Source organism: Dysidea avara, chromosome 5, assembly GCF_963678975.1.
Source record: "Dysidea avara chromosome 5, odDysAvar1.4, whole genome shotgun sequence".
Classification (NCBI taxonomy): domain Eukaryota; kingdom Metazoa; phylum Porifera; class Demospongiae; order Dictyoceratida; family Dysideidae; genus Dysidea; species Dysidea avara.
This window is the reverse complement of record NC_089276.1, coordinates 4,107,942-4,133,795: the sequence shown is the minus strand read 5'-3', so window position 1 is coordinate 4,133,795 and position 25,854 is coordinate 4,107,942. Positions and strand designations below refer to the sequence as shown.

At 38.8% G+C, this 25,854-nt stretch overlaps 2 protein-coding genes and 2 long non-coding RNA genes across 11 annotated transcripts in view; 3 read left to right on the top strand and 1 right to left on the bottom strand.

Moving 5' to 3' along the window:
- The window catches only part of LOC136255749 (receptor-type tyrosine-protein phosphatase S-like), a 36,514-nt gene extending 30,853 nt beyond the window's left edge, over positions 1 to 5,661 (top strand). For all 3 annotated transcript variants that reach the window (XM_066048625.1, XM_066048626.1, XM_066048624.1), the window contains 15 exons: positions 45 to 166; positions 218 to 490; positions 1,344 to 1,532; positions 1,586 to 1,662; positions 1,896 to 2,030; positions 2,080 to 2,199; positions 2,777 to 3,079; positions 3,128 to 3,283; positions 3,344 to 3,368; positions 4,121 to 4,188; positions 4,240 to 4,368; positions 4,426 to 4,566; positions 5,104 to 5,255; positions 5,310 to 5,445; positions 5,510 to 5,661. In XM_066048625.1, coding sequence (XP_065904697.1) covers positions 45 to 166; positions 218 to 490; positions 1,344 to 1,532; positions 1,586 to 1,662; positions 1,896 to 2,030; positions 2,080 to 2,199; positions 2,777 to 3,079; positions 3,128 to 3,283; positions 3,344 to 3,368; positions 4,121 to 4,188; positions 4,240 to 4,368; positions 4,426 to 4,566; positions 5,104 to 5,255; positions 5,310 to 5,445; positions 5,510 to 5,581 — 2,098 coding nt within the window. In that variant the 3' untranslated portion in view covers positions 5,582 to 5,661. The remainder of the gene's footprint in view (positions 1 to 44; positions 167 to 217; positions 491 to 1,343; positions 1,533 to 1,585; positions 1,663 to 1,895; positions 2,031 to 2,079; positions 2,200 to 2,776; positions 3,080 to 3,127; positions 3,284 to 3,343; positions 3,369 to 4,120; positions 4,189 to 4,239; positions 4,369 to 4,425; positions 4,567 to 5,103; positions 5,256 to 5,309; positions 5,446 to 5,509) is intronic.
- Positions 5,662 to 7,703: 2,042 nt separating this feature from the next.
- LOC136256496 (uncharacterized) lies at positions 7,704 to 10,787 on the top strand. Its single transcript, XR_010701518.1, has 4 exons — positions 7,704 to 9,847; positions 9,915 to 9,987; positions 10,207 to 10,268; positions 10,636 to 10,787. It is a non-coding gene; the product is annotated as an uncharacterized lncRNA (long non-coding RNA).
- A 626-nt stretch (positions 10,788 to 11,413) lies between these two features.
- Positions 11,414 to 14,403, bottom strand: LOC136255594 (uncharacterized). The gene is made up of 3 exons (XR_010700985.1): positions 14,282 to 14,403; positions 11,713 to 11,828; positions 11,414 to 11,595 (listed from the first exon to the last, which is right to left on the bottom strand). It is a non-coding gene; the product is annotated as an uncharacterized lncRNA (long non-coding RNA).
- An 83-nt stretch (positions 14,404 to 14,486) lies between these two features.
- Positions 14,487 to 25,854, top strand: part of LOC136255730 (phosphatidylinositol phosphatase PTPRQ-like) — a 124,459-nt gene continuing 113,091 nt past the window's right edge. For 5 of the 6 annotated variants that reach the window (XR_010701060.1, XR_010701061.1, XM_066048568.1 and 2 more), the window contains exons 1-2: positions 14,487 to 14,641; positions 14,695 to 15,036. Coding sequence is in view for 3 of the 6 variants with exons in the window: in XM_066048568.1 (XP_065904640.1) it covers positions 14,563 to 14,641; positions 14,695 to 15,036 (421 nt within the window). In the remaining 3 variants the exon portion in view is untranslated. Of the gene's footprint in view, positions 14,642 to 14,694; positions 15,037 to 21,160; positions 21,900 to 25,854 lie in introns of those variants that run through there. The other variant, XM_066048569.1, reaches the window with a different exon arrangement.

Genomic DNA, 25,854 nt, shown 5'->3' with positions numbered 1-25,854 from the left:
CTACTGTATGTATATGTATTTTTGATATGATATTTAATTATTAGTGTGGGGTTCTATGTCTATCGTAAAAGAAAACAGCAGGACATTCTACCCACTGTCAAAACGCCGTCATCAGATATGCCACCACCAAAGCCAACTATTGAAAATGTGTCAACTGAGCCAACAGGTACAAAGCAGTGTTCCCAAACATGTAACACATCTAGAACGTAATTATTAGCACCTGTGGTCACCATTGAAAATGAAGAAGTTACCACATCTACAAATCAACCAACTACAATATATATCAAGGTTGAAGGGTTCCCCTCTCCTGAGATACAGTGGTTTAAGGAGGATGAGCCAGCTCAGCATCCTGTGTTGTCTGATGGGTCACTGTACATACTGTATACCACACTGAAAGATGGTGGATGTTATACTGTTAAAGCTACGAATTCTGAAGACTCTGTAGTGAAGAATATCACTGTTAATGTACTAGACCCTGTACTGCTAAATGGTTAGTGAGTTGCAGTGGTGTGTGCTGAGCTGTATGACAAATATTAAAAAGTTAGGTGAGGTTAATGAATGAAGCATAGTGTTTTGCCAAAGTATAACCCTCAGAGAGCTTTCAGTGTATTCATCAAAGCTTTCCTTGTTGAAAGCTCGTCAGATTTAGTGAATTGATACTGTGTTTTATCGTGTGTGTGTGTATGTGTGTGTGTGTGTGTGTGTGTGTGTGTGTGTGTGTGTGTGGTGTTAGTGTGTGTGTGTGTGTGTGTGTGTGTGTGTGTGTGTGTGTGTGTGTGTGTGTGTGTGTGTGTGTGTGTGTGTGTGTGTGTGTGTGTGTGTGTGTGTGTGTGTGTGTGTAGTGTTAGTGTGTGTGTGTGTGTAATGTTAGTGTGCGTGTAGTGTTGTGTTTGTGAGGCAGCATAGCCAAGTGGCTAGAGCATCTGCCTGGTAATCGAAAGGTTCCAGGTTTGATGCTTGGTTATGCCAATGTTGATGAGCAAGAAACTCTATTCATATTGCTCCAGTCTACCCAGCTGTATATTGGGGCCTGGTGTCATCTGGGGAAGCAGCCAACATCAATGGGTACCTGGTGTTTACTGGGGAAGCAAATGCCCAACTGTCCTTGTCTCAGTGGTGCTGGGATCGCTGGCTCCACGGCCTCTCTCTGTGAGAACTGGACAGTCCTCCTGTGGGTTACTAGCCCTGCCACAGGAGGATTTTCCTGTATAATTGAGTGGTGCAAGTGCTGGTTTGCTGGGTGGCAATAGTGCCATAGGCTTTGCTTGCTTGCTTTTGTGTGTATAGTTGTTGTCTCCATGTATTTTAACACAAGCACAGCTACATAAAGTACTCTTCTCCAGATTATGTGTCCCACAAGGCTATAAAGACAGAAGACTTTGCATCACATGTAGCACTGTGCTCTGAAAACAAGGACAACTGGTTCAGCAAAGAGTTCAGTGAAGCAGTCACAGTAAATCAACAGTTCTCTCAACACAGTGCTAAGTTAGCTACTAACCAGAGCAAAAATCGTTACCTTAACATTGTTCCATGTAAGTAGTAAAAGTTCTCCGTGTGTGTGATCATTATGACTTTTGTTGTGTAGACGACCATTCTCGAGTAGTGATAGGTATCAGCCACAAAACTACTGGATCAGACTATATTAATGCATCCTTAGTTGATGTGAGTGCCTCTTGAAAGTGTGGAACCTCTCTAAAAAGGACACTTAGATCAAAACATTTAGCCCCATTTTTACTACTGTAATACAGAGATTTTCCTATTCAGATATATAATTGTATGTGTGGCACCTTTGTCCTTTTATTGCAGAGTGTGTTCTTATTTGAAGGAGTTTGTTAGAAATGTTCTAGAGTATAACGTAATAACATTCAACATTGTGTAATACTAACATTGTGTAGGGATACAATAGTGCCAATGAGTATATTGCTACCCAAGCACCAATCCCACCAACCTATGGAGACTTTTGGAAGATGATATGGGAGAAGAAATGCACAACAGTAGTAATGTTGTCACATTTAAAGGAAGGTGGAAAAGTTAGTATGCCAATGACATAATATATTGTTGCTACACTGTACATTACAGGTAAAGTGTCATCAGTACTGGCCATCACATGGACATGTTGTTTATGGTAGTCAGAGAGTGACACTGAAAGCTGTTGAAAGTTTAGCAGATTATACCATCCGAGTGTTTAATGTAGAAACGGTAATGTATCTGTTAGATATTCTGTTGTAAAAATATCTTCATTCTTGACACCTTGGACCATGATTAAGTGTCCTAATTTGAGTGTCCTAATTTGAGGGGCGTCTTGATTTTCAGGGGTCTAACACAAATGATGGGATCATGGACAAATGTCCTGATTATCAAAGTGTCCGCATTTTAGGGTATCCTTCTTAAGGGTAGTTCCCAAATCAAGATATACATATACAGTGTAGTGATGTATAAGAACTGAAGTAACTCTATGTTAGTTGTAGTATTGCTTATTGCTGAGTTTATATATATATGTGATACATGTACCTTTACAAAGCCATATGTTCACTTTAACACTGTGCAACATCTTACTGTCCACTACTAACAGTGATTCTGATTGACATAGGCCATGGAAATGTTTTGTATTATATTCAAATCCCAGTGGGACAAATTGCAGGTGTTTAAATAATTGATAGTTGACCACAGATGTATAATAATGGACCACACAAATTAATTGTTAGGTAACCAAACAAGTTTTCATTGTAGACACACTAATACAATTTAATTCAGTTTTTGTTGTTTTTGCCGATAGGTTAGTGGGAGAAAGAACAGTTCATATTCACTGGAGGTTTATCAGTTCCACTTCACAATGTGGCCAGAACATGGAGAACCCCATCATTGCACTCCATTACTTCACTTCTGCAAAACAGTAGATCGATTTCACAGACGGGGTAGTGTCCCTATGGTGGTCCATTGTAGTGCTGGAGTTGACCGGACTGGTACCTTCATTGCTATTGATACTCAACTACAGAGGATAAAACACGAGGCTAGTGTCGACATCTTTAACACTGTACGACGACTTTGCTTCTGCCGAAATCACATGATTCAGACTCAGGTAAGCAGCAACTATGTGTTATGTGTCTGAGTACCTTCTTTCATGTAGATTCAATACTTATTCATTCATAAAGCACTTCTAGAAGTTATTGAAAGTGGCAACACTGCCATTGCTGCTCCAATTGAAAATATGACAGAAACAATTAAACAGTTGGCCAGTGCTGACCTGGAAACTGGTAAAACTGGTTTTCAAATGCAGTTTGAGGTATTTGCTCATTGCAATTTTTATTACAGTGATGAGAAATGTTTTTTTTTTCAATTTCAGAGACTTTGTAAAGGCAACCAAGAAGGTAATTCTACCAATGGGATATTATGTACCTGATACATTAAACCATATGTGTGCCAGATAGACCAGATCTGTTACTGTAGTACAAGATTTTGCCTGTTCTCATTCGTAACAACAAATTAGGACTTTACAATTATCAACCACTTACCCTTGTCCTATATTGCCATAGATCTTACAATAATATTCTGTTTGTAGTATGTACAAAGGTAACCAGTTTTCAGTATGAAAAAGCTACAGAGTAGTTTATGCTTAAAGACCAAATATATCAACCTGTCAGCTTTTGCCAGTTCATTACATCAGTGAACAAGAGTGCACCTGGTAATATCTTTTGGCAACAGGTCTAGCTTATAGATGTGTTTCTGGCTTATAACAATTGTGTTGATCTGTGATGTTTAAGGCAATACATTTATCCTGTGTACAACACTGGTAGTCTTCGTCTTGAGTATGGGCAGTTGTCACCTATCAAACATAACTACACATCTTCACACAGAAAACTGCAACATTTAAGTGTTTGGCCAAGGATAATGATGTAACTATTAGATTATAGTAGCTATTGAAAGATTGTACACAGTATTAGAATAGCCCGACAATTCATCGGTTTCATGGAAAATTGTTAGTTTATGCTACCAATTGCAGTTAACTGTTAGTGTACATATCAAATCTTCACATGAATGGTTTTATCATGAGGTGTCACACCCAACTTCCTGTCTGGACCAGCAGTACTGATATTGAAATTGCTTTTTATTATTTTAATAGCCAGTGATAGTTGCCAAGTATTACTATCAAATGCTAACAGCAGTAAAATCAATGCTAACTATATCAATGTAAGTGTTGGTGTTTTGCGTTGATGAAATATCACAGGCAGTATTCTATAGAGTCACTTCCAATGCAAAGCATACATTTGTGCTCAGGGACCAGTAGAAGACACTGCTGCAGACTTCTGGCAACTTATTTGGGAGCAAAAGTGTCGTATCGTCATAATGCTGACTGGAGAAAAGAACCAGGTTTGACCGTAGTGTATTGTACATTTTAACTTCAGTTAATCATGAATGTGTTCATAGGAAACATGTCAGTGGAAGTATTGGCCAGAGCCTGAGGACTGTGTGACTTACAATGAGATGTACACAGTAGAAAATACTGGTGAAAGTCAATCAAACTCAAGCTACATTAGACGTGACTTCAAAATCTTCACCAAGAATAATGTATGTTAGCAAGCCACTGTATACTTGTGACTGGTAGTTATGCATATGTGAATACATGAAGACTTTGTAGCTACTGCTGCCTGTGCTTTTAACAGAAGTTTGACAATCTGGCTCATCAGATACAAAGGGTATATCCTAAAGCTTTTAGTGCTAACATTCAATCTCTCTTAGTAATGCTACTACAAGTTACCATAGCCCCAGAACTTATTATAATTGCCATATTCAATAAAGGAATGGTTTAAAACTTCAATGAATCAATCCCTGTAGGTGGTCAAACACCTCCAAACTTTCTATTGCAGCACATACTATGGAAAAATAAAACAAACTTCTGAGACATTAAATAAAACCATTACATACTTTATTCATTCAGTTGTAGACCATGCAGCGATTTTGGCAATTCCTATAAAACCTTTTCTTGTTATGATATATAATAGTAACTGACCTCATAAACTAATCATGTGAACAAATTGGTTTATTCCTGTTAATGTGGGATGTTTGCTGTATGTTTATCTTATCTGCTGTCTACTCTACTTATAGCCATCATATGTACGAAGTGTAGTTCAGCTACACTTTCAGCAGTGGCCAGTTGATTCTTGCCCTACAGCTCCCACCTCTGTCATCAACTTAATAAAGTCACTAGAGTATATACAAAGTAGAGTTGGCAATGGACCCATCACAGTTCACTGCAGGTAAGTGTATTCATAGCCATATGGTACATGTGTGTATTTTGTTGATGGTTTTAGTAATGGGATGGGGCATTCAGGAACTCTGTGTGCCTTGGCAATTGCCTTACAATGTGTCAAAACAGAAAAAATTGTAGACGTGTTTCAGACTATTAAGAAAATGCGCAATCAAAAACCTGGAGTAGTCGAGACTGTGGTAAGGATTGTAGACACACAATAGTTTAGCAGTTGTAGCTCACTGTTCTGATGTTATCCAACAGGAGCAGTATGAATTTATCCACAAAGCTGTGTTAGAGTTTATCAGCCAAGGTGACGAACATCATCACAAGTGACTTGTTAAAAAACCATGATGTGTATTTAATTTTATTGTATAACAAGTGCGATTTTTATTAATATAGCAAATTTCACACAATTTCTGATATTTCTCGTAGATTGTCGCAGCTATTACATGACGTAAGGTCAGACACAATGGCCCATCATCTGACCTTACATCATATACATGTTTATGTAAATATATACATTTTCAGATTCTTCTGAAAACCTCTATATATATTACGTAGATCCAGTGTTGCAGCTTGCAAAACTTTACAGAGATAATGGTGAACCTAAAATGACCAGGAACTTCAGTCATTGGTAAAAACTCAAAGAAAATCAAGGAAACCAACTGCTGCCTGATTTGCTCCAAGCTAGCCGGTGAGAATTGAGGTGAGAATGTCTGGTGTGAAGGTCGCCAGCATGCTGAGTGTTCCAAAATGAGCAAGGAACAATGCAAAGCTTTATCAGAGATAACCAGTAATGTTGTATTTTCCTGTTATACTTATCTGCAAGCACTATCTACTGCACAACAACCAAGCATTTGTTGAATCTAAGATCACAGCTGTTGAGAAATCTGCCACAGACGTACAGTGCTTTGAAACAGGGTCAAAGCTCAATTTTACCACTTTCAAAATCAAAGAATCTTTATTAAAATCCCTACTGCTAACGTCACAATCCCTAGTGTTCATGAAGCATCCCAGACCAACAACTTCCTTACTCAACTTGCTTCTACTATTCTTTCCAAACGGCTTAAAAAGAAAGACACCAATTGAACTTGATTGTCCACAATATTCAGAATCCTCTTCAGAATCCCCGCAATCAAGAAGACATTGCAAAGGATCATCTAAAGAGAAAGTGCTCAATGACCAATACCATACGACTAGGCAAAAAGACCTCAGGTGATAAGCCATGCCTCCTCAAAATCACTGTGTCTAACATTGATGACAGAAAGACCATATTTAGGAACAAAACCAAGAAAGTAATCAAGAGAATCTTTATCATACCACCATGGAGCAGAAGAAAACAAACTCGCCAACTAAGATGGTAGAAAATTCATTATGAATAGTGGCATGATAGTGCAGAGAGGCACCTAAATCCTACTCTCTGCACTGATCACAACATCATACAGTACAACAGAACTGTATAGTAGGGACATTGTGGGTGTGGGTGTGGCTTGTGATATAATATAACCCAAAAACCTTCCTAGATTATGTCTCACAACAACGTGACAGTATTGGTTGGGTAAAATCAAGCCCAAAATTGTCTTAAGATTGACCCAAAAAGTTTCTGTTGAGTTGCTACAGAATTTTTTTTCAATTATTCAACGGAATTATCTGCCTGACACCTTCGGTCAAGTGTAGCAGAAAACTGGCTACAGCTACAGTCCTAATTCTTTCACAGAAACGTCTCTAGTTTGCTTAATAAAAAACCTTTGGTATATTGATAACATACAATTGTGTTACCTTTTCCTTCTTTACCATGGCCATCAGTGAGGGTTCTCCACTGATTGTATTAATAGACTACAGTACGGCTTCCATCTACTGGGCTATCATTTTGTTCACCCATGTTGAGTCCATAAGTGCCTATAGGCTCTTTTATAAAAATAATTATCAGAGATTACTGTGTGCCTGTAAAGATCGATAATACAAGATGCACTTGGACACACAGACACAAGAGAGAAGATATATTCAACTTTCAAGATGTGAGGTACGTTACTTTTTGTACACTGCATAGTACTTTACCCTTGGTGCATTATTTGAATACTGTGACAGAAATTAATCCTTTTATAGTCGTGCATGGTTTAACTTGAACAATCTGCCTTGGCTTACAGGTGTGGGGGCTTGGCTAAAAGAAGTCTATGAGTTTGGCAAAAGGCCACTCCAAGAAACATCATTGTTTCCCATTTCCTGCCCACATGCATATTCTCTTCCACATGGTTTTATTCATTATTTAGCTATCATGTGAATGTGTAGCAGTTGTACACAGGAACTATTTTTAACAATAACATTACTCAGAGTCATAACCCATGGAGCTTGTACTGTATTTCATGCCCTGAGTTTAGCTCTTATAGCTGTTGTGAGGCTCATGGATTTAAAAATTAGTAACGATAGCTATAATGAATAATGAACCACACACATTTTTGAGATTATATAATGAAATGGGAAACAATGAATTTTCTTGGAGTGGCCTAACATAGCAGGCAATAACTCTAAGCTCATCAATGGCATGTACATGCACACTGTAATGTTATCATGCTATACATGCATAAATGGTAGTAGGAACTCTTCCAATTGCCCTAAGCAGTCTCTGGTGTGTGTAGCCCTGTGTGCCCACACTGTTTTTTTTTGTCTTTGTCATTGAGTTGTAGTATCTGATACAGTTCAAATCTCATACGCACTCGCTAACTAGGAATGGGAAATTATTCGGTTATCATGATAATTGTAATTATTTTGTTGGTAATAATCAACTTCGTCTAATTTTCATCAACTAGTGATAATCGAAATTAGCAATTATCATGTAATAATCATGATAATCAAGGAATTTTTAAAAGAATAATTTAAATATTAATATTTGTGAATGTTTTAGCGTTTTTTGTTATAGTGGTTAAGTGGACAATAATTTTGATAATGGCTATAATCATATATATGCCAGAAAAGTCAATACTGCCCATCCCTATTGCTAACACTACTTGGCTTATATTGTGTAGTAGAAAGCAATGTGATGAGCAGCAGCCATTTGTGTTTCTAATCACAAGCATGTATATACATTTACAAATTTACCAAATGTGCCTAAAAGCATAGATTTTCTTTATAATAATAATTATCTATGCTAAAAGTTTCATTTGTAAGTTCTTTGGTGATGGACAGGTTAGCTGAATATTTTGTAGTTTTGTTGCAATAGAGTTTACTGTGCACATAGGCTATAAATGCTGCATGCTTTGATGATGTATTGAGGGTATCGAACTGTACCGGATCCTCCAACAAAACTACTCCTACCCAATGACAGAGTATAGTGATCTGGCCATGTGAGACTATCTGCAGTGTTAGTAACTATAGATACTGAAGTATTTATAGACCTGCTATTATGCAGCTAATGGAATACCGTAACATCCTTCCTCATGCAATGTGTACAACACTTGTAGATAATTTTATGTGCATACTCATGACTCAAACACCTCCTGCAAATCCTCCATGTAATGGTGAATTCTTGGCTGACCATTAAAGATATTAGACAGGTACGGTGACTGCTTAATGCAGATCACAGTGCATAATTATCTACATTTGTATGGAAAATATTTAGGACATCATGAGTATGCCATTATGTTATAGTTAAAACACTGCCACACTTGCATACACAGAAAATACAGCGTAAGGGGGCATGTCAAGAGGCTATTACAGCATGAGGAAAAGTTGAATGCTGTATTTGCCGGCCCTCGAGTGCTGTATCTTTTGTACATACAAGCATACACGGTGCTTTAAATTATAATTGTACTTCCTGTAGTGTTCATCTTGTGCATACCCTAATCGCTCCAATCAGTAATGTAAACAACAATGTTCATGTGTGCATACGTATACCCTCTAATGTGCTGAGAATATTATTAGTATTACAGTGAAACCTGTCTATTCCGGTCATCACAGAGACAAAATTTTCTGACCTCATTATGGAGGTGGCTGCATTACACAGGTTACTTTGTACAGAGTTGACACATGTGGAGATTTTTTAAATGGCCAGTTCAGACAGGTGACCTCTTTATGCAGTGACCTGATTAGACAGGTTTCACTGTATTACTAAAGGTTTACAGCACAACATACAAGGAAGTCATGTGCATACAGTATAGTACATGTGAAAGTATGGGTCTGGCAGAAATTGCTTCTGCCAGCTGGTTAATTTCAGAAGACAAGAAAATTAATAATGATTTGCATAGTTACATACTCAACTTGCACTTTTTGTTCTGTCTTTCAGGTTGTCAAACACAAACCTCATGTTCCAAAAGAAAGTTATTTTAGTGCCGAAATAAATACTGCAAGTACTCAGATATTGTTTAGGATGTTGGTATTCTAATAGTAAAATTGGTACTCAAGTATTTTTAAGGTCACAAGATCCATGTTAGCCAGCTCATGTGATACATTTGTTACCTAGTAACAACATCACGAAGGCTGTGGAGTTTGATTTGTGAAATTTAATGTGCTTTGCTCAAGAATATGAGTACTTCTATATGACATGTATGAAGTTTCTTCTCACCAGTGGATATTATCCTCAGCGGTGTCATCATTGTGAATTATGTATGGAACTGTCTACACATAAATACTGCAAATTACAACATTCCGTTTTATTCATCAATAATATTAGGATTTATACCACCGATTATTACTGACAGTTTCAGACACATGTACATGTTCCCTGGAACAATTGAGGACATACAGTAAGCCATCTTTCACAGTTACATTATCTGTTCTGTGTCTCGAGTGTTTGGTTTGCTTTTAATTTGTTGTACAGTATGGCTGGTTGTAACAGCATGTGTTTGCATGCTCTGGTAATGAAGAATGCCTATACCAGTTATGATGCTGTTACATCATTGTATCTGTACATATATTATGGTTCGCAGTAACTCATGCCTTTAAATAAAGTGGTCTATTCTTAGATGACCTTAACTCTGATAAACTACACAGAGGGATTCATAATGAACTTGACGTTAGTGATAGGGTAAGTACAGGGTTGGGTCATTAAAATGGTGTGAATATAAAGAGTGGAATCCCAGTATAGTAACACATAGTAACCATGACTATCACCAACACATTATAAAGGGCAACTTGCACAGTGAAATCTCTCAAATTAAACACCCTAATCTTATCCCAGAATTAGCTCAATTAAAGTGCAAAAACAATTGTCAGGATAGTTAGCTCATCAACCTACAGTCTTATTAGGAAGCAGTGTCAGATTATGCATATGTTCTAGGTTTCACTATATCATAAGCTCTTAAGCACCTCAAGGTGCATGTGATACTCACACGTTACTATAAACATGCTGTCATGTGACCACTACTCTATTATACACTCTAAATACTCCATAGCCTATATATGACCACTGGATGATGTGACACAGCTGCAAGCAGTGATGACAGACAGCTCCTCCATTAATGAAGTTGCATCTGGCCAACTATATACACCTTACTAAGTTTTAGTTACATCATTTCCTTTATATAATTATTGTGAGATAAATCATTTGATGGTTACATGATTGTTGTTCTTAATTGCGGCTTACACAGAGGATGTTACTGTCTATTTCCGGTTGGTTGACTAGGGAAACAAAGGATCAAAATTCACATGCTTGAAAGTAGCCAATGAGATCAGTAGCCTTACAGTTAAACTTGCGCCATCTGACTAGCATGAAATTTCATTGGTTATTTTATTCATGTGATATTGTGCATTTGGCCTACGTGAACAATCAACTTGAAACCTACACATGGACATAATTGATACGTAGCATAGACCATAGCTATAGGGTATGGAGTAAGCACTAAACTAAACTGAAATACTTGCATAAAGATGATTTCAAGTGTATGAAGAGGTATGGTTCAAGCTAATGAACACCATTGTGTGTGTGTGTGCGTGCGTGCGTGTGTGTGTGGTACATGAAGCTGGGCACAAACCCCAGGTCTCTTTATAGGGAAAACAAGGAAGTACCAGTTGCAGTACAAAGGCTGGGTCATCAGTAGATAACATGCATATCCTGTATACTCTTGCCGTAAGCACTATATTTTGTACAGACCAACTCTAGATCTGTGGTTATCATCAAAACATTTCCTGTGTAGATCTAGAGAAACATTTACTGGAAAGTATTATGCATTACTATATAATATGAAGTGTGAGCTACTCTTTATTTGTAACTTCCACATTTGATCACAGTAACTTGTTCATAAAGACAATTAGATTGAGGTCCAGCAGTTATGACATCAAGTCTGTGTTGTGTGTCATATGGCTGCAACAGATTCTGGTAGAGTGTCTGCTATTCAACCCGATGTAGTAAGTAACTGTGAATATATTGGGATATAGATTAAGGGATTGGTCACATGTTACACAAGACCTATAGCTAGTGTGGACACAACTACTGTACATGCATACACACAAAGCAAAGCAGTCATGCCTACCTGGTGACCCAGAGCTGGGACATCTGTGGAACTTTTCAGTATGTAATTATTACATACGAAAGACATCGTCCCTGGTTCCAAGTAGATGGTATTGTGGTTGTAAGTATAAAATCCACCTGCAACGATGAAATAAATGATATTATGTATCTAGATATTTATAATGTGTGGCTTCCAAACGGCACATTTTATTATCTGAATCTGGTGGAGAATATTCCCTATGGCAACTATATTGGGAGTTACGTTTTCAGAGATATGATTATATTGGTATAGGTCTGTATAGGGACATCTAAAACTGTACACTATAAAAAGGTTGAATGTTCAGTGTCCTTTATATGGAGGTCTTAAGAGAGGTTCCACTGTAGCTGCTTATAGAAATTCTGCTTCATGAGTTACAGTAACACCTCACCTAGAAGTCATCTGTTTAATATGACTATGATATAGTAGCCATTTATTTCAATAATATCAAGAAATTCAATATTTTACTGATATCGATGTGCAAAAATGATACGAGATACACTGCAACAAGCACAATTTCTTATAGTTGTTGTTATCTTGGTAACATCTTATCATCAATACTAGGTATGGACAAATGCAATAAATCAGCATTCTTGGAATTTGAAAACAAATTAGACAGGCAGGACATTTGACCCAATTGTTATGGACTAGTTTTGAATTATTCCAGAGAATCCAGACACATATTGCAATATTAGTAGTTATTGAGCTAAAAAATTAATGATATTTGTTTTCGAAGATTCACCCACCCCTACCTCCAAACACAACTAATGTGTGTGGGACATACTGCTCCATTGTTGAGGTCATAATAATATATCCCTAGCTGGCCCTATTAGTGGGGTTCATTCAATGTATGTCAACTGTATTTAATTAAGGTAAAATCCAGCACTTCTAGCTAACAATTAATTTCTTCAATACTTCTTGCAAGAGTAATAACTGTTTATGGTGTTACAGTACCATATTATAACATTACAACATACAGATAAGTTTGTAAAATTTACAAAAATTTGTGCGAAAACATTAGGGAGTGGAATTATAATTGGCTCTTTACATACTTTAATCTTGGAGGATAGACAATATGTGACAAGCTGAGCGAAAACCCAACTTGTTAGCATTTTTCTCGAGCTTCATTTTATATGACTGTTGTCTACAGGGAAAAGCCAATGGGCTGTTAGTTTCAGCCTTATAGTAAGTACTTTTGGAGTTGTAGCAATAGGTATCCAGAAGGGTAAGTCAATCGAATTGTACAGAAATTTACTGGCGTTTGTTGAATCGATCATATGCCTCAAGTGCAACAGGCTACAGAGTTGGGACTTGTGTCATTCTATTTACCATGAACTGGGGCATTCACCAAGATACAGTTTTTGGCCTAATTAAATACGCCCATGCTATTAAGCAAGAAGGTTGTTCAAGCGATGATAAAGTTATGCTATTCCACAACGTAATCAACTCATGTTTGCTTTATGGTATAGAAACGAAACAAAGTTATTCTTACTCTCAGTGGCTGCTGCTCATCACATTGCTTTTTCTTTTTACTACACAATAAGCTGAGTTGTGTACGGATGCAAGGTGTATGGGATTTGAACTGTACCAGATACTACAACTTAATGACAAAGAGAAAAAAAGAGGTGTGGGCACACAAGGCTACACACACAACAGAGACTGCTTAGGACAATTAGAAGACTTCCAACTACCATTTATGCATGCATAGCATGATAACATTAAAGTGTGTACATGACATTGATGACCTTAGAGCCATTGCCTACTCCACAGATCCTTTATACCCCAGGATGGGAATCTCCGCATACTTGCTGTACTTTGAGCTCAGACCATCCGCACTGTTACTTAATTGGTGTTGACTGGCTGGAGAAAAGTTGAACTATTGTTCTACTGTGAATTTTGTGTTGTTTTCTATAGTAAAAAAGTGATTGTGGAGACAAATAACAGTGACAAAGCTCGCTGCCAGACCCAAGTGACTGAAACTTTGGCTAGCTGTAAGTCTCAAATTGTTCATTGTATGAATGTCAAATTCAGTCCGTAAGTATAACTTGGGTCAAGCAATCGAACTGACAAATTCATTGGTCCATTTCTCCTTTGACAGTGCGTGTTTGAATCCTAGCTACCACTTGAACAATGTGGCAAACTTTGCTAGCTCTATCCGCCTGAAATATCGTTGTCTTAGCTTGAAATTTGTTTTGTGAACTTACCAATCCTTCATTAATTGAACTGAAGTAAGCTCATCATCCCTACTGAACGTTAAAGTCAAGTTACTAATGCATTAATTCACAAATGTCTTTGTAGAAAGGTGTCTATGAAGGTGCAGAAGGAAGTGTTGAAAACAGCAGATTCTAATCCCAGAGCGTAAAGGATCTGTGCCTGCTCTATTATGCCAAACTCATAGACATTACTACACGTTTTTAGCTAAGCCCCTAAGTTGATCACACCAGTAAGCCAAGGCAGATTGTTCAAGTTAAACCATGCATGACTATAAAAGGATTAATCTTCAAATAATGCATCCAGGGTAAAGTACTGTGCAGTGTACAAAAAAGTAACGAACATCACATCCTGAAAGTTGAATATATCTTCTCTCTTGTGTCTGTGTGTCCACGTGTATCTCGTATTGTCGATCTTTACAGGCGTACAGTAATCTCTGACTATAAACAGTAGGGAATATATAATCTATGCTATGAAAGAGCCTGGGCGCTTTAATATGGACTTAACGCCGTCCCAGATGCGATCGCGTGATAGAGCACGTAGGTGGGTGGGGGAGGAGACCACTGGTACTTTGTGGTAGTTTGCATGGTGATAGCATAGGGCGCGAAGTATGCTATCTATGTAATGACCGAGATAATGACTGCCAGCGTGTGGGATAGACTGTTTAAACTGTATTTACTTGCCAGCATCTTGTTCTTTATCGGTAAGTTTGATGGCGCATTTGTGTCAGATGTTATGGAAGTTTCAATATTGCAGCGATATGCTGTACTAAGGGGCTGCAACCTGAAGTTTGTTCCACACTCCTACTGACGCCTAATCGGACTGAACACAAGATCATAGTGGGAACTAAGAACGTTATATTGAGGTGTTCCTGTGCTGATAGGCTGGCTAATACTGCATGGAAGTTTAGTAATGATAGCGTAATACCACAGGAAGGTGCAGTCACAGCATATGATGACCTAACCAAGGGGGATAATATTGCCTACAATGTTGCTATTCTGAACATAGCAGAATTCTCGATTGGTGTGCCGAGTAAATATGTATGCCACCATGACAATGACATGAGTCCAGCTGTCACTATTAACATTAGCTTAATAGGTGAGTGTTGATTATTGTATAGTGGACAATTTATGCACCTGTCAATATTATCCCCGCTTCCCCCTCCTGAGGGTAGTTACTTTAGTAAAAAGTAATCATTACCCAATATTACTTCCGTGCAGGTTACAGTTACACATTGCTTCATTATAAAAGTAACTACTAATATATCAAGTTACATATTATTTTTCAGCAACAGATGTTACCTAAGTTGTATTGATATGTGTAGAGCACCTGCTTATTGTAAAGCATAACTTTGTAACAGTTTACCTATCAAAAACAGAAACTACAAGCTATGTCACTGAGGGTGGGGATGGTGGGGGAATTGATCGCAAAATTTCTCGACTTGGTGGGGATTTGTCTTCACTAAAGAAATTCACTCAGGCAGTAAAAGTGTGTGCTGTCAGTTTAGGAAGGAGTGTCTTGGGTGCTAGCTACTAGATTTATACTAGAATCCACTCGAACTAACTCATCGCAGAACTATGCCACATGACCGTACAAATCCTCTCCTATGCAAGTTGAGACTTGGTCGGGGTATGCATCGCCAGTACTTCCCCAGTAGGTGGGGAATTGTAATTTTCAGTGATGCAAATCCCCACCTTCCCCCTGTATATGTGGTAGTCGAGATTTACATTGATAGGTGCATTACATAACAATAATGTTATATACAGTAGCTGCACTCATTGGGGTGGTACTTACTATAACATTTAAGTAATGTAGCACTTTATTAAAGTAATGCTGGGCAATAATATTACTGTAATACATGTAATGACCAGTAATGGGTTACTTAAGTAACCACATTGCTTTAGTAGAGTAATGATCTCATTACACATTACTATTCAAGAAATGTAGCACATTAATTACTTAAAATATAAAGATGCATTGTGTTATAAGTAACATGTCATTCAGTCTGGAAGTACAACTCTCGCCCTACAGTTAGTTTATTTCACAGTTTAAACTATTTATTTTTATTAAAACTTCACAACGTTAAAGCTGAAGGTCTGCAGGACTCGACGGTCCTGTAGCCTGCATGGAAACAAACTGAACTACATGCAGCATTGCATACAGTGTGTGCATGAATTAATTACAAGTAAGTTGTGTTGAGTTACTGATCAGAGTTAACTGTGTTAAAAGTGTGTAAATTAGAATAGCTGAACATTGATAACAGAGTTAGACAGTATGAAAGTTGCAGGATAAATCATGCAGATTAAGAATTCTTCCTGGAGATAGTTTATGTAGCTGAATGTTACTCAAGTTGATGTACTAAAGAGATGTGTCGATTACAGGTAGATGGTTCCACAGTCTGACAATTCTGCTGAAGTAGAAGTGCTCAGTGGTGTATGGAAGGTGATTTGTGGTAACTTGCAAGAGTTCCACATCTTGTATAGCTTACAGCTATTTTCATTAGCTTACTATTAATTTTATGCCGATGCATGTTAATGATCAGATAGCTGCTTAGGGAACTTAACTGAAACATTAGTCATTGAGTTCATAATGTGTAGTAGTATGTGTACATTAGTGGTAGCAATTGTAGCTGCTCAAGTCAAGTTTTTAAATTCTTAACTATTTACACAGGAAAAATAGTGTTCCAATGCTAATCCCATCTTTAGTCAATATTGAAACAACTATTTTCAAAATACTCCTTATAACAATTAAGACAAAGTAGACCTCAAATCTATAAATGACTCCAATGTTATTTACTACTGTAGGCTGTGGTCTGCTTTTGGTTAACTTATGTAAAATTGAATTATTAGTTCCATGCAACACCAAAACATAGACGGAATAATACAGTCAGTATTTTTGTATAAATTATGTTGTGTTAAATGAATTTTGCTCTTGATTAACTGTGGGCTCCATAGTTGAGAACTACATAGAGCAACTGAGATCTGACTAAGGAAATGATTAATTGTTTTTCACTAGGTAGGATGTTTGTCCCTAAAGTACAATGGAGAAGTCCCAGGGTTTGTTAGACTTTTCCTGCTATGATTTTAAAACTATAGTGCCCTGACCATTAGGGGTTGTCAGTAAAAGTAATACCCAGGTCTTTGTGCAATGTTTTGTTTGGAGAGTTGAAGCTCTTGGCCAGAATCGTAGATGAATAACTTTGTTGAAAAGAATATTAGTGTTGCAGCTCCAGAATGAGATGATGTTAATGTCCTCTTGAAGTTGGTTTATGTCATTGGATATGAATTGATAATCAGCAGTCATTTTGTATCATCAGCAAACAGAAAAGGAATTGCATAAAGAACAAATACTCTCTGGAAGATTATAGATAAAAATGGTGACCAACGGACAACGCCTTGCAGTATACTCCTGAGAAAACATTGCATAGCATTCTGACACACTGGTACTTTAAGTAAGATCTGAGCTGTTGCCACAGATTGATTAAGTGCTCAGTAGTTAAGGTAGCTTAAAATCTTCTGGAATCTCAAAACTATCTATAATATCAAAATTTTCTGTGTTTCCTCAGAACTTTTGTTATATTTATTTCCATTATTATTTCAGAAAATCCTTTCAAAAATCCCAGATCCGCCACTGAGTTTGCATCATGAACTGTAGCTTTGAGGCGCATCGATTTTTTTTACAGCCATGACATTTCAGTTCAGTCCGGCTGGAAACCTCAGAATCGCCTCTGACTAGCCTGGGCAGGATCAGTAGGTATATGCATACACGTGCCACCTTTAAGTCATATACGGTTGGGGCGAGCTGGGGATGGCAGTCCATCAAGCCCAGGTAGCTAAAATAAACTCTGAGGGGAGAGCTGTCCCATACGCGTATGGAGCGCCCATACGGGTACGGGGCCCCATACGCGTATGGGCGTCCCATATGCGTATGGGACTAGTGATCTGCCCCATACGCGTACGGGGCAAAATACGCGTACAGTTCATAACAACAGCATCTCAAAGAATATTTATGACTAGGGATTGTCGTGAGTGGTTTCCTGCCCCCCCAGACTGACTCTTTAGTTATAGTTAAATGTGCATTCATGTATACATACTTTATGTTTGTACTCCCTTGCCATGCCCACCCAGGTGTTTTTAACCAACCCTGTCTGGTGGTCGCATGTGACCGAGGATTCCTTAATGTTTGTGTCTCATTATAATAATGAAGGTTTTTCTCTCTAAGCTATCCATACTTGCGTTGTGGCAGTAGAATCGAATACACAATTTTAATGCATTGTGGCAATGGATTCTTGCCACACGTTTTTCTAAGCATGTTCAATGTAGTTATTTGTGCAACCACTCTATATATATATATTCTAATAGAGCAGTCATGTATGCTCTAATAGAACATGCCTGTAAATATCCATATGTTAAGGAACTTCATCAGTGGAGTTTTCCAGACATCCTAACTTTAAAAGCAAGACTGAGCATGACCTTATACTGCTATAGCTTTGGTGTGCAGTGTATAAAGCCGGATATAGAACTCCAGTTATTTAACATTTGGGAATGCAAAATGAATCTATGCCATGCATATTTGTATTTATAATGTTTTGATTGTGATTTATATCAGTGGTTTCATGGTTCCTATACCAGTAGGATACCTATCACTTACAGATGCAACCGGGCCAGCGGAAACAGGACATGTGGGCACAAACTACACCCCATCACACTAAAGGTAATATCTCAGTACTGGAACAGAATATGTGCATTCTGTAAATTTCAACATAAAACCAATTAAATGCTAACTAAGAGCTGAAAATAGCATTGCCATAACATAATGGTATAAAAAGTTACGAGTGATGGAAGTTTGAAAAAGTAGGCAAAAATCATGTGCCCACATGCCCTATTTTCGCAGGCCCAGTCACATATGTATGTGTCTCTGTATTATGCTGCAGCTGTCTGTTTCCATCAGGTAGCTTTATCTAGTACTAGCTTCATCTCAGGGGCACTTATATGCATTATAATTAATGTACTTTTTCACATAAAATATAGCAATTTGTTGAGTTTTGATTCATTAAAATATTGAAAGTCTCAGCGCCTGGGGCTGCGCCCCCAAACCCCTGCTTCTGATAACTCAATACTGATGTTGGAACCCCCTTCAAAAAATCCTGGCTACACCCCTGCAATGCATTAACATTATTCAAAAGTAAATCTAAAATCTAATAAATAATTATCTAGCAGCGATTTAAAGGTGTTAATTGAAGTACTTTCTACAACAAAGGTAGGTAAACTGTTCCAATCATTAATCACTCTGTTCATAAAGTAATTAGATCTGCATAACAATCTTGAATGGTACTTGAACAACTTAAACTGGTGCCCCCTGGTGGTAGTAGTAGTAGAGTAGGTATATAGATTAGTAAAATCAGAGCTGAAGTAGTCGTTAAGAATTTTAAATCACCCTTCTGGTATCTATACAACAGTGATGGTAAGGATAATAGTGACAGCCTCTCAGTATAGGATTTGTCATGTAATGATGGGAGGAGATGGGTAGCTCTACGTTGTACCTTTTCAACCTTTCTTTGATCAAGGGTAAATAGTGATCCCCAAATGGCATTACTGTATTCCAAGATGGGTCGAACTAGTGTGGTAAACAACTTAGACAACATACCCGAGTCAAGATATTCAAAGGATTTCTTGATCATGCTAAGTATTCGATTAGCTTTGGTTGTAACTTTAGTGGTATAATCATGAAACTTAAGCTTGTCATCAAAGACTACAAAGAGAATTCCAAGGTCATTGTGGGATGTAACTGTGTCAATTGGAATACCATAAAGATAATAGAAGCCTTGATGCTGAGCTGGGCCAAAATGGAGATGCTTACATGTGGAGATGTTAAACTTCAATTGCCAGAGTTGTGACCATCTGTAAAGGCAATTCAAGTCATTCTGTAATGTAACGTAGTCTTTTTATTTCTTATCACACAGAAAATCTTTGTATCATCTGCAAACATGAACACAGAGCTAGACACAATTGATGGAATGTCATTCACAAAAGTAAAGGGCCTAACACAGATCCTTAAGGGACACCACTGGAGAGGAACGAGACTTATATCCATTCAATACAACTTGCTGTTTTCTGTTAGATATGAAGTTCTTAATCCATTCTAAGAGATTGCCACGAATGCCAAAAGAAGTCAACTTTTTCAATCAACGTTGGTGTGGGACAGTATCAAACACTTTCTGAAAATCTAAGAAGATTACATCAACACAATAGCCATTTTCCAAATACTGAGTAAGGTAATCCAATATATACTTGCAATAACTGGGTAGAACATGATCTTCCCGGCATAAAGCCAAATTGATAAGGAGAAATTAGATTGTATATAAATAGATGACTTAGTATGTGATCTTTAACTATAGACTCCATCAAGTTACTGAAGATGGACGTTAAACTTACTGGTCTGTAATTACTAGTAAGATTCCATGGACCTCTCTTATGAAATGGTGTTACACTGCCACACTTTCAGTCTGTTGGTAAAGTACCACTACTATATGACTTGTTGAATAAAATGGACAGTGGCACTGAAACAAATTCACTTACGGATTTAATTATGGATATAGGCCAACCACCTGGTCCAGGGGATTTGTTATTTTGCAAATTCATTAGTTTGTCATAGACAACTCCAGGGGTGATTTCAATAGAGTCAGCATTAGGAGGAGAACTAGCTGAGTCAACTGTAGGAATTGTGGTGGTGTCCTCACAAGTAAAAACAGTAGAGAAATAGTCATTAAAAATAGTTGCCATTTCAGGGTCAGAACACACTGAGTTGCTATTTTAGGGTCAGAACATATTGAGCATATAAAGTTTTGAACACTGCAGCAAAGCAGTAATTTCAGGAAAATTAAAAGCATATATGTGACCGGATTTGCGAAAAGGTACCTTTTTCACACAAAAAAATTGACCCATTTTATGGACTTTAAAGCTTCATAAGTTTTTGATCATGGCATATAATTGCTTGAAATTTTCAATGAAGGTAGCCACAGTATCTGGCTACATTTTGATACTAAGAGCAAGTTAATTGGTATAAGGAGTCAAGTGTTACATCATTTTGTTTGCTGGTATATCAAATGTGTGGAAAAGGTACCTTTTCGCAAATCCGGTCACATATAATAGGTTGGACTCAGGGGTGGATTTAAGGTTGGGGCTAGCTGAAGGGGGCCAGTGCTCAATTTAAACTTTTAAAAAGTTCAATTGTAAGTTTAAGTAATTAGTATGACAGGATGTTTGGCACAATGATGAGGTAGCAGTAGGAAGATGTATTAATTCATCCTGATCCTTACTGTTAATGTAATTGACTGTTCTATTAGAGTATTTTGAGTTTTAGTATATAGTTTTAAGCTTTATTCTATACTAGTATTTTTAGTCACCTATTAGTGATTTGTAGAAGAGATTAACCCTTCACCTTGCTTTTTCTATCTTCTTGTTGTCTATGCTTAAAATAATTTTTATTTCACCTGTAGCTTTCCTAGCTATAATATGAGGTAGTACTTCAAGCACCCAACATTGAAATTATTAAGTTTTGTTGTTTCACAGAAGGAACAAAGGCAGAAGAAGTCACTCAAATGAAGTGGTATAGCAGCCATGTAATTTTAACATGTGTGCATGCTACACTATGATATAATCTATAATGGCATGTGTTATTTTTCCAGTGTCCCAAAGTGCTATAAAGACAAAAGAATTTACATCACGTGTAGTACTAGTATTGTGTTATGAAACACGGAAAACTGGTTTAGCAAAGAGTTCAGTGAAGTTGTCGTAATAAATCAACAGTTCTCTCAATAGCTATACCAACCAGAGTGAAAATCATTACCCTAACATTATCTCATGTAGTTAAGCTCTACAGTACTTCATGTTATATTTTCTGTGTAGATGACCAGGGGTGATAAGTTGTCAGTTATGAAACACAGGCTCAGACTATATAAAGTAAGTGCTTCTTGCAACTTGACAATTTGGCCTAATTTTACTGCAATGAACTGATGTACCAAAATCTTTGTCCCTTTTTATGGAGATAAGATCAAGCTCTACTAACAATTAGAGATGTACCAGTATCGGATCGGTACCGATCTCGACAATTTGAGCAAAATCGGTAGAGCCGATTTTCTGTTGAAGCCACCGATTCATGATGCCAATCTTTCTAATATCCATTTCTTCAACGTAGTGGCTATTCGTCCGGTTCGGATCGCATGGTCCTGTATGTTCGTCCGGTACTATTCATCCTACAGTGTCACCCAAAACTTGAGTATCAAACACACTAGTTGTATGAAGGTAAGTTTTTGGGTGAGTTCGAGGCGAGCTGGGTTGGAGCGAGTGAAGCGAGCATCCTGGCAAAGCCGGGCCAACCCTAGCTCGCCTCGAACTCACCTAAAAACTTACCTTCATACAGACAGTGAAAGTCATCATTGTGTGTAACAGGCAAACGTCACATTAGCGTCAGGTTCAGTTTTGGTTTCTTCTTTACTGGGATTTCTTCTTATATAGGTTTCTTCTTGAGTGACTTATATAAGGTAGAAACTAAGAGAAGTTGGTAGCTGGGAGCCACGTAGCATATAGTCTGGTACATCGCAGACCCTATCCGCTGGGGCTTATCGATTAGAAATTATATCCTTTCCAGCGGGCGCTTATAATCTCTAATCGATAAGCCCCAGCGGATAGGGTCTGCGATGTACCAGACTATGTAGCATAGTGGTTGTGATCCTTGCCTCACACACTGGAGGTCCCTGGTTCGATTTCCGGACAGGTGTAGGGAATGGATCTGCCACGAGGTACTCAGTTATCTCTCACATGATAGTGTGCAATAATCAAGATACAATCATACATATATACTGTGTCCTAGTGTTACAATTGTGAGTGTATTAGTGCATGTGCAGTGCTATAGAATAGTTCATAGTTTATGTTCTTACATCCCCCCACCAAGCATGGTTTACTCCACAGGATAACCATGCTGATATCATGGCCATTGGGGATCCTCTATCAGGCATTGTGGTGGTCTACAGGTACGCTCTGATCTACGAAGTTCTTGTGGTGGGGTCTGTGGGTGCTGTGTTGGCGTCTGAGGATCTTGTGACAGTGGTGGTAGAGCTTGGAGGTCTTGGTTGTCATTCGAATATCTTGTTATCTCTTCTGGACAGGGTGAAGTATCTGGATGCGGGTTATTTCTACCAGATGTGCACAGTGAGGCTGGTGTACGATGTCGTAAAAATCTTCTATTACGTACCAGGACTCGTCCACTCTGAGTCTTCACTGAGTATCTGCGGCGGGGAATAACATTGACCACTGTGCCATATATGTCCCAGAGCTTTGTCCGAGGGTTCTGTAGAGCCACAGTGGATCCCAGTTGAATATCTTGGAGTTCTTGGACATGGCTGTTGTAATATAACTCTGCCTGTGCTAAGGTATGTTCTGCTAACTGTTTAGTTTCAAGGGTGCTGCGTTGCCACTCCGGTGAAAACGAGCGTCAGTTTGCTGGTAGTGTATCCTGTATAGGTCTACCGTACACCTTCTCTGTGCAGGAGACTGTCCATCTTTGCGTGATGGTGTGTTTCGGTATTGCAGCAGTGCCCGACACATAACATTTAGTTTCACTGATCTGTTACCCCAGGATGATGCAATGATCTTTTTCATGGACTTTACAGTGGCCTCAATCTTACCATTACTCTGAGGGTAATGTGGTGACGATGTCTTGTGCTCAAATCCCCACTGACTGGCAAAATCATTAAAACACTTAGAAGTGAATTGTGGCCCACCATCTGACCACACTATGTCTGGAACTGCGGTGCAGCAGATTGACTGGGTCAATGATTGGGCCAAGTGCTGTGTGGAGGTGTTGTTTCGCATGGGGATAATGTCTGGCCAGTCTGTGAGGCAGTCAACCATGATGAGGAATTGCTGTCCACCATAGCTGCCGAAGTCTACAGCAATGTCTTGAAATGGTCGGGATGGTTTTGGTTTAGACATGATGGGCTCTTTGCAGTTGGATGGGAGGCGATCCTGACATTTCTTACACAACAAGATTACATTGTCAATATCGTTGTCGATTCCCGGCCAATACAGTGATAATCTGGCTCTTTCTTTTGTTCGCATGGCTCCCTGGTGTGACTCGTAGAGGTTGGCTAGCACCTTTTGTCGCATAGATGCTGGTATCAACAAGCGACATCCGTATACAATGAACCCATCATCTATGGTTAGATGCTCTCTAATGTTCCAATATCGTCTACAAGCCTCTGGCAGCTGATTGCAATGGTCAGGGAAGCCCTGGGTTATTGTGTGGTGCAACTGTTGGTACTCTGGGTCCTTGGTGGCTTCTTCACGTAGGTTATGCAGCCGATTGCTGTCGTGTTTATCACATTGAAGGATTCTGATCTCTGTAATTGAGGGCTCTGGGTGGTGTTGGCAGTCATATTCACAAAGGGAGTCATCCCATTGAGGATCTGAAACTGGGTTGCGTGATAGGGCATCAGGTGCGTTATTGCCTTTTCCCTTGATCCGCTGAGTGATAAAGTTGTATGCCATTAGGCGAGACTTGAGTCGTTGAAGCCTGGGATTTTCGATTTCATCTAATCTCCGATTGTTAAGGATGGGGATTAATGGATTGTGGTCAGTTACCACAGAGAAGTGCTGAAGGCCTGCTAGAAATATCTTACACTTTGTGGCTGCCCAAGCAACTGCGAGTAACTCTAGCTCAATTATGGCATACTGAGACTCAGCGTCTGAAAGAGACCGGAATCCTGCTTGAACTAAGGACCACATGTCTCCATGTCGTTGCTGAAGGACATACCCTAGCCCTTGCCGACTGGCGTCGGTGCTGAGCCCAGTGGGTTTGGTAAGGTTAAAAAAAGCCAAGGTGGGCTGAGTGGTGAGGGACTTCTTAGCATCTATGAAGGCTGTATCGTGACAAGGTGACCATATGAATTCATTCTTGGTGCTTAACAGAGGTCTGAATGGTGTCAAGAGGGTTGCAACTACCCTCGTGCTGGAGGACAACTGGTTCACTAGTCCGATGAAGGAGCGAAGTTCTGTTCAGTTGGTTGGGACAGGGTACTTTGAGATGGCTTCTGTGATGGATGGGTCTATCTGATAGCCTTGGTCGGAGAGCAAGAACCCAGCAAAGGTTGTCTTGGTATGGAAGAATCTACATTTCTCAGCATTGAGCGCGATGTGTTGATCCGCACAGTGCTGAAGAAACTGTTTCACATGTGCAATGTGATCTGTGATGTTGCCATCATAAATGACAAAGTCATCCACCACGCGTCTACAGCCTGACAATCCCTTGAAAGCTTCAGTCATCCAGCGGTTATAGTGCTCTGATATTGAGGAGATTCCGTAGGGGGCACGAAGGTATTTGAATCTCCCATATGGTGTGATGAATGTTGTCAGTGGCTGGCTGTCTTGGTCTAGGGGGCATTGGTGGTATCCCTTTAGGGCATCAATGGCAGTAAAATATTTTGCATCACTAGCTGCGATATCAGCTACAGCTTGAGCTGGTGTTAGAGACTGATACCTCTCTCGGACCACAAAACGATTAAGGTGGGAGAGATCTACACACATACGAATCTTATCAGAATTCTTCTTGGGAGTAACCACTATGGGAGTACACCACTCTGTGGCCTCCGTAACTGGTGTAGTAATGCTTTGTGTTTGTAGTAAGTCTAACTCTGCCTGAAGTTTGTCACGATAGGCGAATGGAACTGACCGAGGAGTGTTGACACAGAAAGGCTTGGCATCTGCAGCCAGAGATATATGGAATTCTTCTCCTTCCATTGTCCTAATCCTGCCATCAAATACTGTGGGGTATTCTTGCTTCAAGTCATCCATATTTGGCAGGGGGTGGGTGGCTGTTGTGGATCTGACAATGGGTTCCACAGGGGCAGCTTTGGGGGGT